The sequence below is a fragment of the Crocuta crocuta genome, unplaced genomic scaffold (genome assembly GCF_008692635.1).
Source record: "Crocuta crocuta isolate KB4526 unplaced genomic scaffold, BGI_CrCroc_1.0 scaffold233, whole genome shotgun sequence".
In the NCBI taxonomy this organism is placed as follows: domain Eukaryota; kingdom Metazoa; phylum Chordata; class Mammalia; order Carnivora; family Hyaenidae; genus Crocuta; species Crocuta crocuta.
Window position 1 is genome coordinate 2,215,124 of NW_027529526.1, and position 13,339 is coordinate 2,228,462.

Sequence of the window (13,339 nt, forward strand, 5' to 3'; positions counted from 1 at the left end):
GTTGTGGAAGACTGAGTTGGTAAATTGGCACTGCAGTAAGAGTGACAGCCTTAAATGTCACATTAATTAGGTGAGTTTTCAGATCATTTTAAGGAAGTGTGCATAAAGAATATCAGAGTTTAAAACTTGATTTCATTAGAACTGTCTAGGCTTGGAAAGTCTTTATGTATTTCCAGGACTTCATGTATCTCAGAAGGCTGCTATTCTAGAAAGCAGGAGACTGTTTCTTACAAAAGGTTTGAAAGAATGTTTGCTTACTGCCAGGGATGGAAGAAGGAAGGTTGGGAAGAAGGTGTATGTGTATTCATTTTTTTGGATGGGAAAAGCATGTGGAGGAAGGAGGCCAGTTAGAGCAGGTGGCAGGTGTCTGATATTAGAGAATCTAGCTGGATATCAAAGAGGTAGTGGTCAGTTCCCATGAAATTCATGGGAAGGAGGATGTATTTGGTTCTGACTTGTTTCAGACTATACAGGTCAGTGATAAAGTTTACATTTGGAGAACTGGAGATCACCTAGTGCCACCCTTTCATTCTCGGAGATCAGAAAGCCCAGATAGAGCTTGCCTGACATCACATAGCTGGGAAGAGGCAGGCAAGACCACAGCCTTCTGTCTTGATTCTGTGCCCTTGCTCTTAACCTCAGAGTTACCTCTTCTATCCTTTGCCATTGGACCCTGGGCCCTTAACTCCACACTTGAGATTTTGGGAAGGTATTTGTTTGCGTCACCGAATTGATAGGTATTCTTCATCTTGGGTTGTCAAGTTTACCAAGTGACCCCATTTAGAAAGATATATGATAGACTTTTTAAAACAAAGTCCTAAGTAAGTAGAGGTTTATTTTTCCCTCTATGTAGTAGAGTTGCTGATCCTCATTTCCCTGTGTCATAGGGATATAGCTAGAATTGGTTATGAGAAGAACATAGATCCTGCTGCTAAAATAACATGTTCTAGAAATGCCCACTTCCTGTTAGCTAGAATTCAGTTGGGAGGGGGGGCATGGATAGTGTAATAATTTAAAAAATTGATTTATGTTTAATTTTGTTTCAGCCTATATTCCCTCCCAACAAACAGCATTTTTGTTTTTAAAGTGGGACCTCCTAGTAACTAACGAAAGTGATAGATATAAATTTGCTTCCCTGCCAGCCACTCACTGCTTTCTGTCAATATTGTTGACGAGCAAGGTGGATCCTGGGAAGGAATAGAAGAAATAGAAACAAAGAACTATGGTATAGTGGAGAGAGCACTGACTAATGGAACCTGGCGATATGGTTTCAAATTCTGGTTCTGCCACTTTTTAAACCTTCCTTAAATGTCCATTTCCCTATCCAGAATAGTAGTGGTAGTTTTAAGAATTAAGATAACACATGAAATACTTCATCTTGTGCCTGTTACATATTGTTTGAAAATGTAGAAACCAAGGTTAATGAGCATACAAGTAAGAATGTGTTGCCTGTTACTCACTCAGCAAACATTTACTGCACTCCTCTGGACCCTTAGCATTGTATTAAGCACCATAAAAGGTATAAAGTAAACAAGAGATATGTTTTATTTCCCAAATGTAAGGAATACAAGTAATAAATCTGTAACTTCTTAGATTGCTCTGTCTACATCTCAAAGCACTTTCATATCCATGTTCTCATTGTACGTAGAGTTCTCAACAGTTCTTCATAGTACTAAAGCTGATGTTACTTTTTACTCCTGAAACAGATAAGTACAGGGATATTGAATTATCTAAGGTTACCTAGTAAATTCACACTAGAGGGCATATTAGATCATTCTCTAATAGAAGAGTTAGAGTGGATGGAGCATGGTAATGTAGTTAGTGCTTTCTATGGGCCAGACGCTGTGCTATACACTGGGAATTTAACTAAAGAAGAGAAAGAAATGGCCTTAGTCCTAAGGAAAGTCACAGTCTATTGTTCAGAGAGACACAGTTGCCATATTTAAGGTGGTGAGTGTGATGGGAAGTGTGTAATTCAGCTTATGGGCATCAAGGAAGTCTCTCAGAGGAAAAATGGTAGAGTGAAGTCATGAAGAATACTTATGTGAAGCAGTTTTTAGGAAGAGATTATCACCTTCCATGTTCCCAGGCAGTGTACTAAGCACTTTTGTGTATTTAGCTCACATAATCCTAAGGAAACAAAATGTTCAAAGTTGCAGAGTTTCAGAAGGGCTTGGCATTTCAAGGAAAGAGCAAAGAGTTTCCTGGGTATTTGTGGCAGGAGAATGGCTGGAAGACAGGGTTGGAGAGGTAGCTTAGTAGCTTCCGTGGAGTGTCCAAAGAACCTTTTACATGGTGATTTGGGATAGATCTTAAACCACTTTACAATAGGACTTAAGGATGTGTGAAATGATTTGCTAGCACTCATTTTGTAGATTTGAAAGGGACCTTCATATTAATTCTGAGCCCCTCATTCTGTGGATAATAAATTGAGCACTAATGTGAGGTGGTTTGCTTCCTGTTACAGAAATAGTTGATGGCAAATCAGAGCCAGAACCCTGTTTTGACCTTTCCATGCTGCCGTTCTTTCCAATATATTGCTAATAAGAATACAGAGAGGACACTGTGGGTGCGGTTATTACGGCCATGCTGATTTGTAGTGCCATTGTTTTTTGACTTTTTATAAGTAAATGTGCTTTCTTTTCTTTTGGGGGGATTAGAGAAAAATTTTGGAAAATCGGAAGCAAGGAAAGAGATGGAGAATATGGAGCTTGTTTCTTTCCTGGAAGATGTTCTGTGGGCCAGCAACCCCTAATATATTGTGCTCGCCCTGGCTCCAGGATGTGGGAAGTGAACTTTGATGGGGAAGTTATAAGTACACATCAGTTTAAGAAACTCCTCTCGTCACCACCTCTCCCCGTGATTACTCTAAGGTAATGACTTGTATGGCTGATAGAGGGATTATTTGCATGCAGGAGTCGGGTTGAAATCTCGGATACTCTAGATGCATTAAAGATTTTATTATGGCTTCTAAAAGTGAAGTTGAATTTTTCCTGAGGAATTAGAGAAACCCAAAAGCCTTTAACCAGTTATCTTTGATACAATTAAAATAGATTGAATAAAAGTAGATGAGTTAGATGTGGCAACCCATTTCCTTATGTAGGGAACAGCGTACTTTTATGTTGTGGTTAATTCATTAACAGACTGTTTATTTCCTAGATCAGAACCTCAGTATGATCATACAGTTGGATCTTCCCAGTCTTTGTCTTTCCCCAAACTCTTGCATCTTAGGTAAGTTTCTCCTTTTGATTTAAAAAAACAAAACAAAACAAAAAAACCACTTGATCTCTTTGTTTCTTGTTCACAGGTGGTTTTTTAAAGGTTGTTTTTGTACTAAAATATTTTTGTAAAATTAGGAGATGACTGTGTTACATGAAGTATCCTAAGAGGAATAAAAAGACTGTTGAACTATGCTTCTTTTTTTTGTTTCATATTGACCTAAACCAATTGGACAGTCTATAATTGTTGGGAAACTCTGACAATTAGAGCTAAGAACTGTCAGTACTCTTTCTTTTCATAACCTCCCCTACCTGGTGGGAGGTTAAAATGAAAGCAAGTCTCAGACTGGAGTCACCCACAAAGAAACATGTTTCTTAGCAAGTAGGCACAAAAATAATTGTAGAGCTTGTTCTTGTAAGCTTGGTGAACTTTCAGCTTCTGTCTTTTAGGTGCTCTGACAAGTATCTTGCATGAAAGATCTACACATTCAGCTGTATTATAACATCAGGGTTCGGCTAGCTTTCCAGTTAGATTAGGTACAAAAGTCCTCTGTTCAATGGCAACACAGAGTGTCACTCAAGGCTGGGTTTGCCAGTTCTTACACCTTGTTCTTCAAGCATGGGGGTGCCAGTGTCTGATTTCCAGCCAGTCTGTGTATCTTGAGGTCATTTCATTAATGGATATTCCAGTATCCCTTAGACTAACGCGTAAGATCTCTAGTGCAGATTTAGAGAATGTTATTTAGAAATTGTTTTAGGATGGTCTGTTAAGGGACTCCTGATTGGGTTCTTTCCAAGGCTAACTAAGCACTCTTAGAATGTGATGTTTTAAAAACCTTCTGAAATGTTAACTAATTACCCCTAACTAATATATGTATATGTCACACTGCCTACACTGACATATTTAAAATTAAATTATAAATCATAAATCACTTTAATAAATTCATAATTCTCCCCAGAAATTAGGTAAAGCATATTAAAAACTCTTCCTTTATGGCACTTATTATGATTTCTAATTACATATTCATACAGCACTTATATTTGTCGTACTCTTAGTAAGTTGTATAAGGGCTTTGTTTCTGTTTTGTTCACTCTATTATTCTCAGTGCTTGGCATAGCATCTGGCACATGGTAGACACTTCTGACTGGGATGTGACATGCGAGGAAGTCCTTTACCCAACGGTACATTTTCTAATGGCAAGACTACGGTCTGCTTGGTTCTCCTGGTAGAGTTACTCTTTCGAGCTGAACTATTTAAAGCTCCTGTTACAGTTTCTGCCATAGCAAACCAAGCCCTTGGTGATCTGACTCTGCCTACTCTTCAGCTTAAGCAATAATTAATGCCAGCTTGAAGCCTATGCAGACCGTTCCAGCAGGCTTAGCTTAGATACTCTTGTCACCCTTGTTCATTCCTCTGTCACCACCCCTGTTTCACTGTACTTTGACTATCCATCCCAGCACCACATTGTCAACTCCTTTGCTGTGCGCACAGTGTTAGGCACATAGGAAGCTGTCAAGTCATAGCTCAATTAAAGAGTTCAATGAAGATTTTGTTTTAATCATGAGTAGGAGAACTTTTTGTTCCTGTTTATTTACTTTTTTCCTCACCTATGCACTGTGTCCTATGGTAACCTTTACTGTTATACCCACAAATCCCAAGGGGAAGCAAATTTATATGCTTTGTTTTCTTTTGGGTAAATGTATCACTTTTCGTTCCTTCCTTCCTTCCTTGACTTTTTAAGCAATGCTCTTAGGCTGTGTCCCAGGCCATTTGTTATCAATGAAAGGACAAGGGGATGAAGGATTACAGAGTATTACAAATTACAAAGTATCAGCTTTTACCTGAACCCCCTTCTAAGATATCCTAAGGAATCTTTCCAAGCTGAGTATCACGTTTAGTGTCAAAATCATGGTCTTCTAGCTCTACTCAGGGATCCTCTGGCCTCCTGTTTTTTTCTCCTCTGGCTCCTGAAGGTAGCCCTCCAGTTTTTCTTCCTCTGTATTAGCATTCTGACCATTTCTTCCATCTTTGTGTCAAAGATTATTTTCCCATAGGGACAGTGATCTGGTCTTCTATTGGCAAGATGCTTAATATTTGTGTGAGGATCCAGTTCCTGTTAAATATCACTCCTAGTTTCATAGCCACATAGTACCATTTTTAGTACTCTTGGGGGTATAAAGAAAAAAAGGTTCCTGTTTTTAAGATTATAATTTGTTGGAGAGATGTGGTATTTCTACAAAAAGTTGAACAATAATAAAGAAGAAGGGTTCTAACAGTGCAGTACATGAGTGAGTGTCACGTGAACGGGGTTGACGAGAAATGGGATGGGTGCAGGAGGAAGAGCGGTTGCCCTGGGCTCTTGGTGGATTCCAGAGGCATGTAGCACTTCTGCAATCCTTGGGAAATGGCCAGAGTGAGAGTATCACAAGCTGGGCTCTCCTGACCAAGGGGAAGAAGTAGAGATTACCAGTGGTATATGAGGAATAGTAGCAGCCTTGAGAGGGTAGATGAGATACAAAAGCAAAGGAGCATGAAAGGAATGAGAGAGATGGAGAGTAGCAGAGGCCTGGGGAAGGAGGTGGACCAAAAAAGTGCAGTGTCCCGGGGTCCAGGGAGGTGAGATTCAGGAAGGAACCGTCAGTAGGGTTTGGCCCCTGCATGAGGATCAAGAAGAAAGGATAAGGAATGGTGTGTTATTTGTTTTGGCATTTAGGAAATCTGACTCTTTAATAAGACAGTTATGTGGAATAATCAGGGTTCTAGATAATAACAGTTGGTGGGTGGGCCACTGAGGATAAATGAAGGGAAAAAGAATCTGTGAGGTTTAGAGAGAAAAGTCCAGGTTTTGGAGGCAGACTGTCCTTTGGCATATTAAGTTTCAGATGTATGTTTGTTTTTGATAAACAAGGGAAAAACACTTCTGTCTTGGTGAGGTTAGATAACAGGTAGAGCCTTTGATAAAGCTTCTGGCAGATGGTGGACCAGGAGTTTTCAACCTTTTATTGCCTGCTCACAGCTACGAACATCAAAATAATCCATCCCCAGAAGTGTCTCACTAGGGCAGTGATTTGCAGTGAGGAATGTCATCTGTTTTAAATATGCCCTTTTCATGCCAGTTATGAGATATTTGACTGCTTTAACAAACATTAGGTAAGATACCAGCCTTTTCTTTTTCTAGATTTTCGGTATATGTATCTAAATTTTTCCCTATTTGCTGTCATATTTTTTAGAGAGCTCTTGCTATAGACATAAAAGGGATATCAGGACTTGATTAACTGGATCGCTGTTGTGGGTTTTTTGGTACAGTCTTAATTTACTTTTATAGCTGATTTGAGGGTCTGAATTCAGGGACTTGTATCATAAACTTCTGTATTCAAGCAAACTAGAATTCTCTTAACTTCTTCCCTTTTCTTTTGCAGTGAACACTGTGTGCTGACATGGACAGAAAGAGGAATTTATATTTTCATTCCTCAGAATGTACAAGTTCTTCTTTGGAGTGAAGTCAAAGGTAATTGTATTTTTCTTCCTTATGTAATTTTTAATCTCATGCTTATGAAGAATTTAGTTACTGTAGGAGAATTCATTTGCAGTGTGAAAAGTAGAAAAATAGAATGAGGTGACATTTCTCATAAAGATTAACATCATAGATGTTTCTCACTGTAAAGTATAATCCAAGCATCCGCTTGTGAATTTGCGGTCAGTTATTTAGTTTCTCATGGGTAGTTTTAAATACAGTTTTCATTTATTCTTTAATATTAGTAATCCCCGTTAAGGATTGAATGGGTTTATCTTTTTCTTCTATTTACCCTGAATTTTGATGCCTATTAGAAGTCTTGCTTTAACTTCCATTTTGTGTCTTAATGGTTTGAGGTGCAAGAAGTCCTTATGAGAGGAAAAGCATTTTATGTGGCTGAGGCAGAGAAAATCAATCTCTGTATTTTTTTTTTTTAGTTTAAACCAGAAATGGAAGAAATCTAGAAGTATTGGCATTGCTACTCAGAGAGTGTATCTTATTTTTTTGGATAATCTTCTATTTTGTAGAAATATAAAAAAGAGGAATCGTTATTTACCAATCTGATCTGATCAATATTGATTTCTTGTGGATTAAGTTTGCTAAGCTTGTCCCTTGAAAATGAGTTTTTTTTTTAATGACATATACACTGTGTAAGTTTAAGGCTTACAAAGTATTGATTTGATACAGTTACACAGTTAAACCTTGAACAACCTGGGAGTGAAGGGCACAGACCCCTACACAGTGAAAATCTGCAGACAGCTTTTGACTCCCCCCAGACTTTACTAATAGCCTGCTATTCATCTGCTATATCATCTGCTATTTACTAATAGCCTTACTGATAACATAGTTTATGTACTTTGTATGTTATATGTATTATTTGCTGTATTTTTAAAATAAAGTGAGCTAGAGAAGAAAAAATGTTAAAATCATAAGAAAGAAAGAACATTTACTGTACTATATTTATTGAAAAATTCACCTATCATTGGACCTGTGTAGTTCAAAAGCAAGTTGTTCAAGGGTCAGCTATATGTTGCAGTGTGACTATTATCTTTTGTGATGAGAACACTTAACATCTTAGTCTCTTAGAAGATTTGCAGTATATGATACATTATTGTGATTATATGCCATGTGCGTGTTATATCTCTAGAATTTGTCTTCTAACTGCAACTTGTACCCCTTGACCAACCTCCCTTCTGCATCCAGCCCCTGGCTACCACCATTCTACTCTGCTTCTCCTNGCTTAACCGACTAAGCCACCCAGGCGCCCCGTTTGGCTTTTTTTTTTTAGATCCCACCTATAAGTAATATCAAGAACTAGTTTTTTAAGTCCTTTCGTGATGTTCTGCCAAGACAGGTATTTTTTTCATGAATTGTTCTTTACATGCTGCGTTAAAAATCCATTCATTGACACCAGATTGTAACTCTCAGAAATGTTGTAGTCTGGCCTCTACTCTTTAAAAGTAATGTTCTCTTGGGGCACCTGGGTGACCCAGTTGGGTAAGTGTCCAACTTTGGCTCAGGTCATGATCTCACGGTTCATGGGTTCAAGCCCCACGTCGGGCTCTGTGCTGACAACTAGCTCAGAGCCTGGAGCCTGTTTCAGATTCTGTATCTCCCTCTCTCTCTGACCCTCCCCTGTTCACACTGTTTCTCTCTCTCTCTCTCAGAAATAAAATAAACATTCAAAAAAAATTTTTTAAAGTAATGTTCTCTTAAAGTTCCAATTCCTTTTCATAGAAAATAGCGTTTTATTTTTATTATTAGTTTTAAAAATTCCAGTATAATTAACATACAGTTTAATATTAGTCTCAGGTGTACAGTATAGTGATGCAGCAATTCCATACATCACCCCAGTGCTCATCACAAGTACACTCTTTAATCCCTGTCACCTATTTCACCCTTCCCTTGCCGTCCTCCCCTCTGGTACCCATTAGTGTGTTTTCTGTAGTTAAGAGTATGCTTCTTTGTTTCTGTGTCTTTCCTTTGCTCATTTGTTTTGTTTAGAACAGTAGAATTTTAAAGAGATGCATTTCTCTGTCTCTTATTTTTTTAGAAGTGTCTAAAATATGGTTTCTTCATTGAAATGCAAGTATAATTGAGATGAAATACAATCAAGCCAAACTGATTGTAAAAAATGAATTTCTTAGAATAATTTCAGCCCTTCCCAAAATGGAAAAGGAATATTTGGTTAAACTTCTGTGTGTTCACCTCTGTGGTTTTTGTAGATATTCAGGATGTGGCCGTCTGCAAGAATGAGCTGTTCTGTTTGCACCTAAATGGGAGAGTCTCACATCTTTCTCTGTTATCTGTGGAGCGCTGTGTGGAGCGCCTGCTGAGGAGAGGCCTGTGGAACTTGGCTGCTTGCACCTGCTGTCTTTTCCAGAATTCTATCATTACCAGCAGAGTGAGTCAGAGAGCTTACATAGTCATCTGGGTTGTTAAAATCACCCTAGCCTGCAGGATCGTATTATAAAGTTGCTTATCTTTATAAGCAAATAAAGCAGCCATGAATCCTTACCGAAAGCTTAGCACATAAATCTAGGGGTGGGTGGGGGGGTAAGAAAAAGGGAATGCTTCTCATTTAAAAAAATTGAATTTTCTCATAAATTTACTTGAATTTCAGACCTTGGTTTAAGGGGGAATGATTGTGTGTATAATAGCTCTTAATTCTTAATTCCTAAGATAATTTTACTACCTTGTTAAACCTTTTTAAAGCACTTTTGAGGTTTTATGTTCTGTTAGACCTTTTTCAGTATGTTGGCCACTGAATTTAGATTTCATTATAAATAGTAAGCTATTCTGTTTGGTTTCTACTTACCCTTTCTTTCATTAGGGAAGAAAATCTTTGACTGTGGATAAATTGGAGCATTTGAAATCTCAGTTGGACCTCACAACCTATAGTGATCTGATTTCTCAACTGGAAGAATTGATCTTAAAATTTGAACCTTTGGATTCAGCTTGCAGCAGTAGAAGAAGTTCTATTTCGTCACATGTAGGTATTTTTACTTTTCAAAGGGTTTATCTGTACAGTAAGGCTTTTCTTCCTTAGGTTGTACTCCTGTGTCTCTTAAGATCCCAAAGCTGATCTTCTTTCCATGTGGTAGATTTGGAGAGAGGGGAGAGTTGTCAAGAGGGGGCTTTCTTTCAGCTGTTGGGCAGCCCTATGAAGCCTCCAGTTAGGTATGTCATGAAGCCATATTTTGTTTCGTCGTTGTTTATTTTATTGTTTAGTACCTCAGATAGCCTCCGCACAAGTTAAGTTGCTCCTAATGTGTGATTCCAGATGCTTCATGCTAATTTAAGTCATAGTGCAGCCCAGGTCAGGTTTGTCTTCTTGAATCCCCCTTCTCACAGCTAGGATTCATGGAGGCAAGCTAGAGAAAGATGCTAGTGTGATGTCATCGGTATGGGAGGGTGGTCCAGCTGCCAGAAGCCTAAACCTTGCTCACCGGTGTGTTCTATCAAGCCATAATTGTTGTTATTGACTTGCCACTTACTCGTGTTGTTTTTTCTCTTTAAAAACCATTTTTTGTGTTATAAAGGAAAGTTTTACTTTTGTTTTTATGGGGTTGTTTTTATTTTTAGGAAAGTTTCAGCATCTTGGACTCCGGTATTTATCGTATCATCAGTAGTAGGAGAAGCAGTCAGTCAGATGAAGACTCTTGTTCCCTTCACAGCCAAACCCTCTCAGAAGATGAGAGACTCAAAGAATTCACCTCACATCAAGAAGAGGACCAACCAGATCAGTGCTGGAGCTCACATGGAAATGAAGGTGATAATGGTGTGTTCTGTTGGTTCCTGATATGAAGCAGTTATATTCTGTGACTTCTCCCTGCCAGGATTAACTTGTGCGAGTTTTCTACATGACATTAATGATTTTTATTATGTTGGTAGACTTTCCACTCAAACATGTTAATCTGTTTGCCGTAGAAGAATAGGTTTAGGTTTAGTTGTGGTTCCCCCCCTCCTGTTTAGGTTAACAATACAGTCCGTAATTTTAATCACGCATCAAAATCCTGAAGAAGTTAAGAATGGAAGTCATTAATCAAAGGAGCAGAACAGTTTTATCTTGACTAACCAAATTATTTTCCATCAGGAATGAAAAATTACTACAGTTTTGGAGGCCATTTGCCTTCACTTTTCGATGTCGAGTATTCCTGTGACTGAACTGTTGAGAAGAGCTTAATAAAGACTCTAAACTTCCTTTTTGACTTATGGGGCTTCAGGGTTAGTAGGAAGATAAGGTACCTGCCTCAGTGTTTTATATGTGGACCATCCCGTGCATCCTGTAAACCTGTGTTCTGCTCATTTGTATCTGGCTCAGTTGTGATTTTGGTATTGAATCCTTCATTTCCTTGGTTTATTCATTTCAGAATTTTTTTTTTAATTAAAAAAAAAAACTCCGATGTGATTAAATTTTGTTTCTTTTTCCCCTGATTCCATTCATCAGACAGTGTTTCTCATGCTCCTGTGACGCCTGAGACAGATAAGAATGAAACTTTTCTCCCCTTCAGCATTCCATTACCATTTCGTTCTCCATCTCCTCTTGTGTCTCTTCAGGCTGTCAAGGAAAGGTAAACTCATTAGTCTTATCACATAATCCCATTTCTGGTTTCACTTCAGTTGTCACATTAGGTACTTCTGTACTGCTGAGGATGGAAAGACAACTTGAATGAGATAAAACAAAAGTCTCTGGGTTATTTCTCATATAACCCGTTATTTCCGTCTTGGGCAGTTTAGTTTCCATCTTTGAGTAGTTGGGTATTTGGGTTGTTACAAATGTGTCTTCCATCCCAGACAGAGCAAAAGTTTGAAAAATCTGTTTTTTCCTCATCCCTGATAGGAACAGTTTCATATATCATTAGTTATTTTTTTTATCCTTTCTCAATTTGCATTCAGAATTGGAGACGCTTCGGAAGTTTTTCTAACTACTCCATGGGCCTAGAATTGGCATTCCAGTTTGAGAGCAAAGACTTTGTACAGCTACTTAACCACTTACCGGAGTCTTGCTAGATACTGATTTTTAAGAAAAGTATTTAAATTCTAGTATGGTTAATGTATGGTGTTATGTTATACACACACACACACTTATACATTATACAGTATAATGATTTAATTAGCAGATACAGTTTTGCTTGTAAAGGAGGATATATTTTGACTAGTTAGCTACTGAGTTTTGTGAAAAAACTCTTATTAACTTGCTGGCCAGTATGGGCAGGTGGTTACATGGCCTCCTTTTCCTAAGTTATAGAAACATTGCAGACGTAGCTGGAGTTAAAGATTTTTTTCTTTCTTTCTTTTTAATGTTTTATTTATTTCTGAGAGAGAGAGAGAGAGACAGCATGAGCAGGGGAGGGTCAGAGAGAGCGAGAGAGAGTGAGAGAGAGACAGAATCCGAAACAGGCTCCAGGCTCTAAGCTGGCTGTCAGCACAGAGTCTAATGCAGGGCTCGAACTCACTAACCATGAGATTATGACCTGAGCCGAAGTCGGATGCTCAACCGACTGAGCCACCCAGGCGCCCCTAAAGACTTTTTTAGCACTGAATCAAGGCAATTTAGTAATTGAAGTGAATTTTTATTGTATTGTGTATTTTATGTGGACCTTATATGAACTATGTAGTTGATTGGGGAAGTTGCTATAAATACAGTCCTTCTTTTTATGAAGTCTAAGTTGCTTTTCTAGGACTAACAGGAACATAGAGAACTCAGGCACTGAGGTTTTTGTTCTTGGGAGTAATGAGACTTTTTTCATATTAGTCTTTTGGTATTTGACTTCCAGTGTTTCTAGCTTTGTACGTAAAACTACTGAGAAGATTGGCACCCTTCATACAGGCCCTGACCTGAAAATAAGACCAGAACCCAGGGGCGATGAGCAGTTATGTGAAGAGGATGTGAGTCCAGTCACCTGGCCAAAGGAAGAAGACACTGAGTAAGCTCTTGCATATAAATCTGGGTAAATTCTAGAAGACTCAGCTGTCATTTTGAAGAAAGCCATAGACTACGTACAATTAGAGAAGGCATCCATATGACCCTGTTCATTGTAGATTGTGTAGCTTATAAAAAATGTGAACACCATAAAGTAAGTGTTGGAAACCTACCCATAGCAAGTCTGTTGAGAAAGAGTTTTAATTTAGCACCTCTTTCATCTGTCCTCTGCGCAGCCTCCCTCTCCTCCAAATCTCTTCAAACTTCTGGGATGTCAGAGAAGGCTATTAGATTAAGAGTAGGATTATCAAAGAACTTGACCTTGTCCTTGCTGTGCTTCTGACTAGCATGTTGCTTTGGGTAAATCACTAATGCTCTCTGGCCTGTAAGATGAGAGTATTGGCATTGATGTCTTGTCATGTCAGCATGATATGCTGGTGGCATAGTCCTTATGGAGCGGAGTTGTTACAGAGCCCTTGGTCTGGCGCAGTGTGAAATGTTTTGTCCATCTGGTCTCTGCCTTAACTCACAGTTCATAGGATCTGAGCATTAGAAACACACAAGCCTAGTACTCCCTCAGGAATTGAGAGATCCACAGGCCCAATTGTAGGTGGACAGTCAGATGATAAAGAATAATTTCGTGAATACTTATATTTATAGGGAGAAAAGTACAAGTGTTG

General features: G+C 38.5%; 2 protein-coding genes across 10 annotated transcripts in view; both read left to right on the forward strand.

Annotated features, from left to right (window-relative positions):
• The window catches only part of LOC144229143 (serum amyloid A protein), a 218,577-nt gene that overhangs the window by 152,720 nt on the left and 52,518 nt on the right, over positions 1-13,339 (forward strand). The gene's annotated exons all lie outside the window — the stretch shown is intronic.
• HPS5 (HPS5 biogenesis of lysosomal organelles complex 2 subunit 2) overlaps positions 1-13,339 on the forward strand; it is a 39,366-nt gene that overhangs the window by 13,375 nt on the left and 12,652 nt on the right. For 7 of the 9 annotated variants that reach the window (XR_013334362.1, XR_013334361.1, XM_077761100.1 and 4 more), the window contains exons 7-14: positions 2,661-2,873; positions 3,160-3,231; positions 6,639-6,727; positions 8,959-9,137; positions 9,567-9,725; positions 10,319-10,514; positions 11,184-11,307; positions 12,514-12,663. Coding sequence is in view for 7 of the 9 variants with exons in the window: in XM_077761100.1 (XP_077617226.1) it covers positions 2,661-2,873; positions 3,160-3,231; positions 6,639-6,727; positions 8,959-9,137; positions 9,567-9,725; positions 10,319-10,514; positions 11,184-11,307; positions 12,514-12,663 (1,182 nt within the window). In the remaining 2 variants the exon portion in view is untranslated. The remainder of the gene's footprint in view (positions 1-2,660; positions 2,874-3,159; positions 3,232-6,638; positions 6,728-8,958; positions 9,138-9,566; positions 9,726-10,318; positions 10,515-11,183; positions 11,308-12,513; positions 12,664-13,339) is intronic. The other 2 variants (XM_077761104.1, XM_077761107.1) reach the window with 1 other exon arrangement.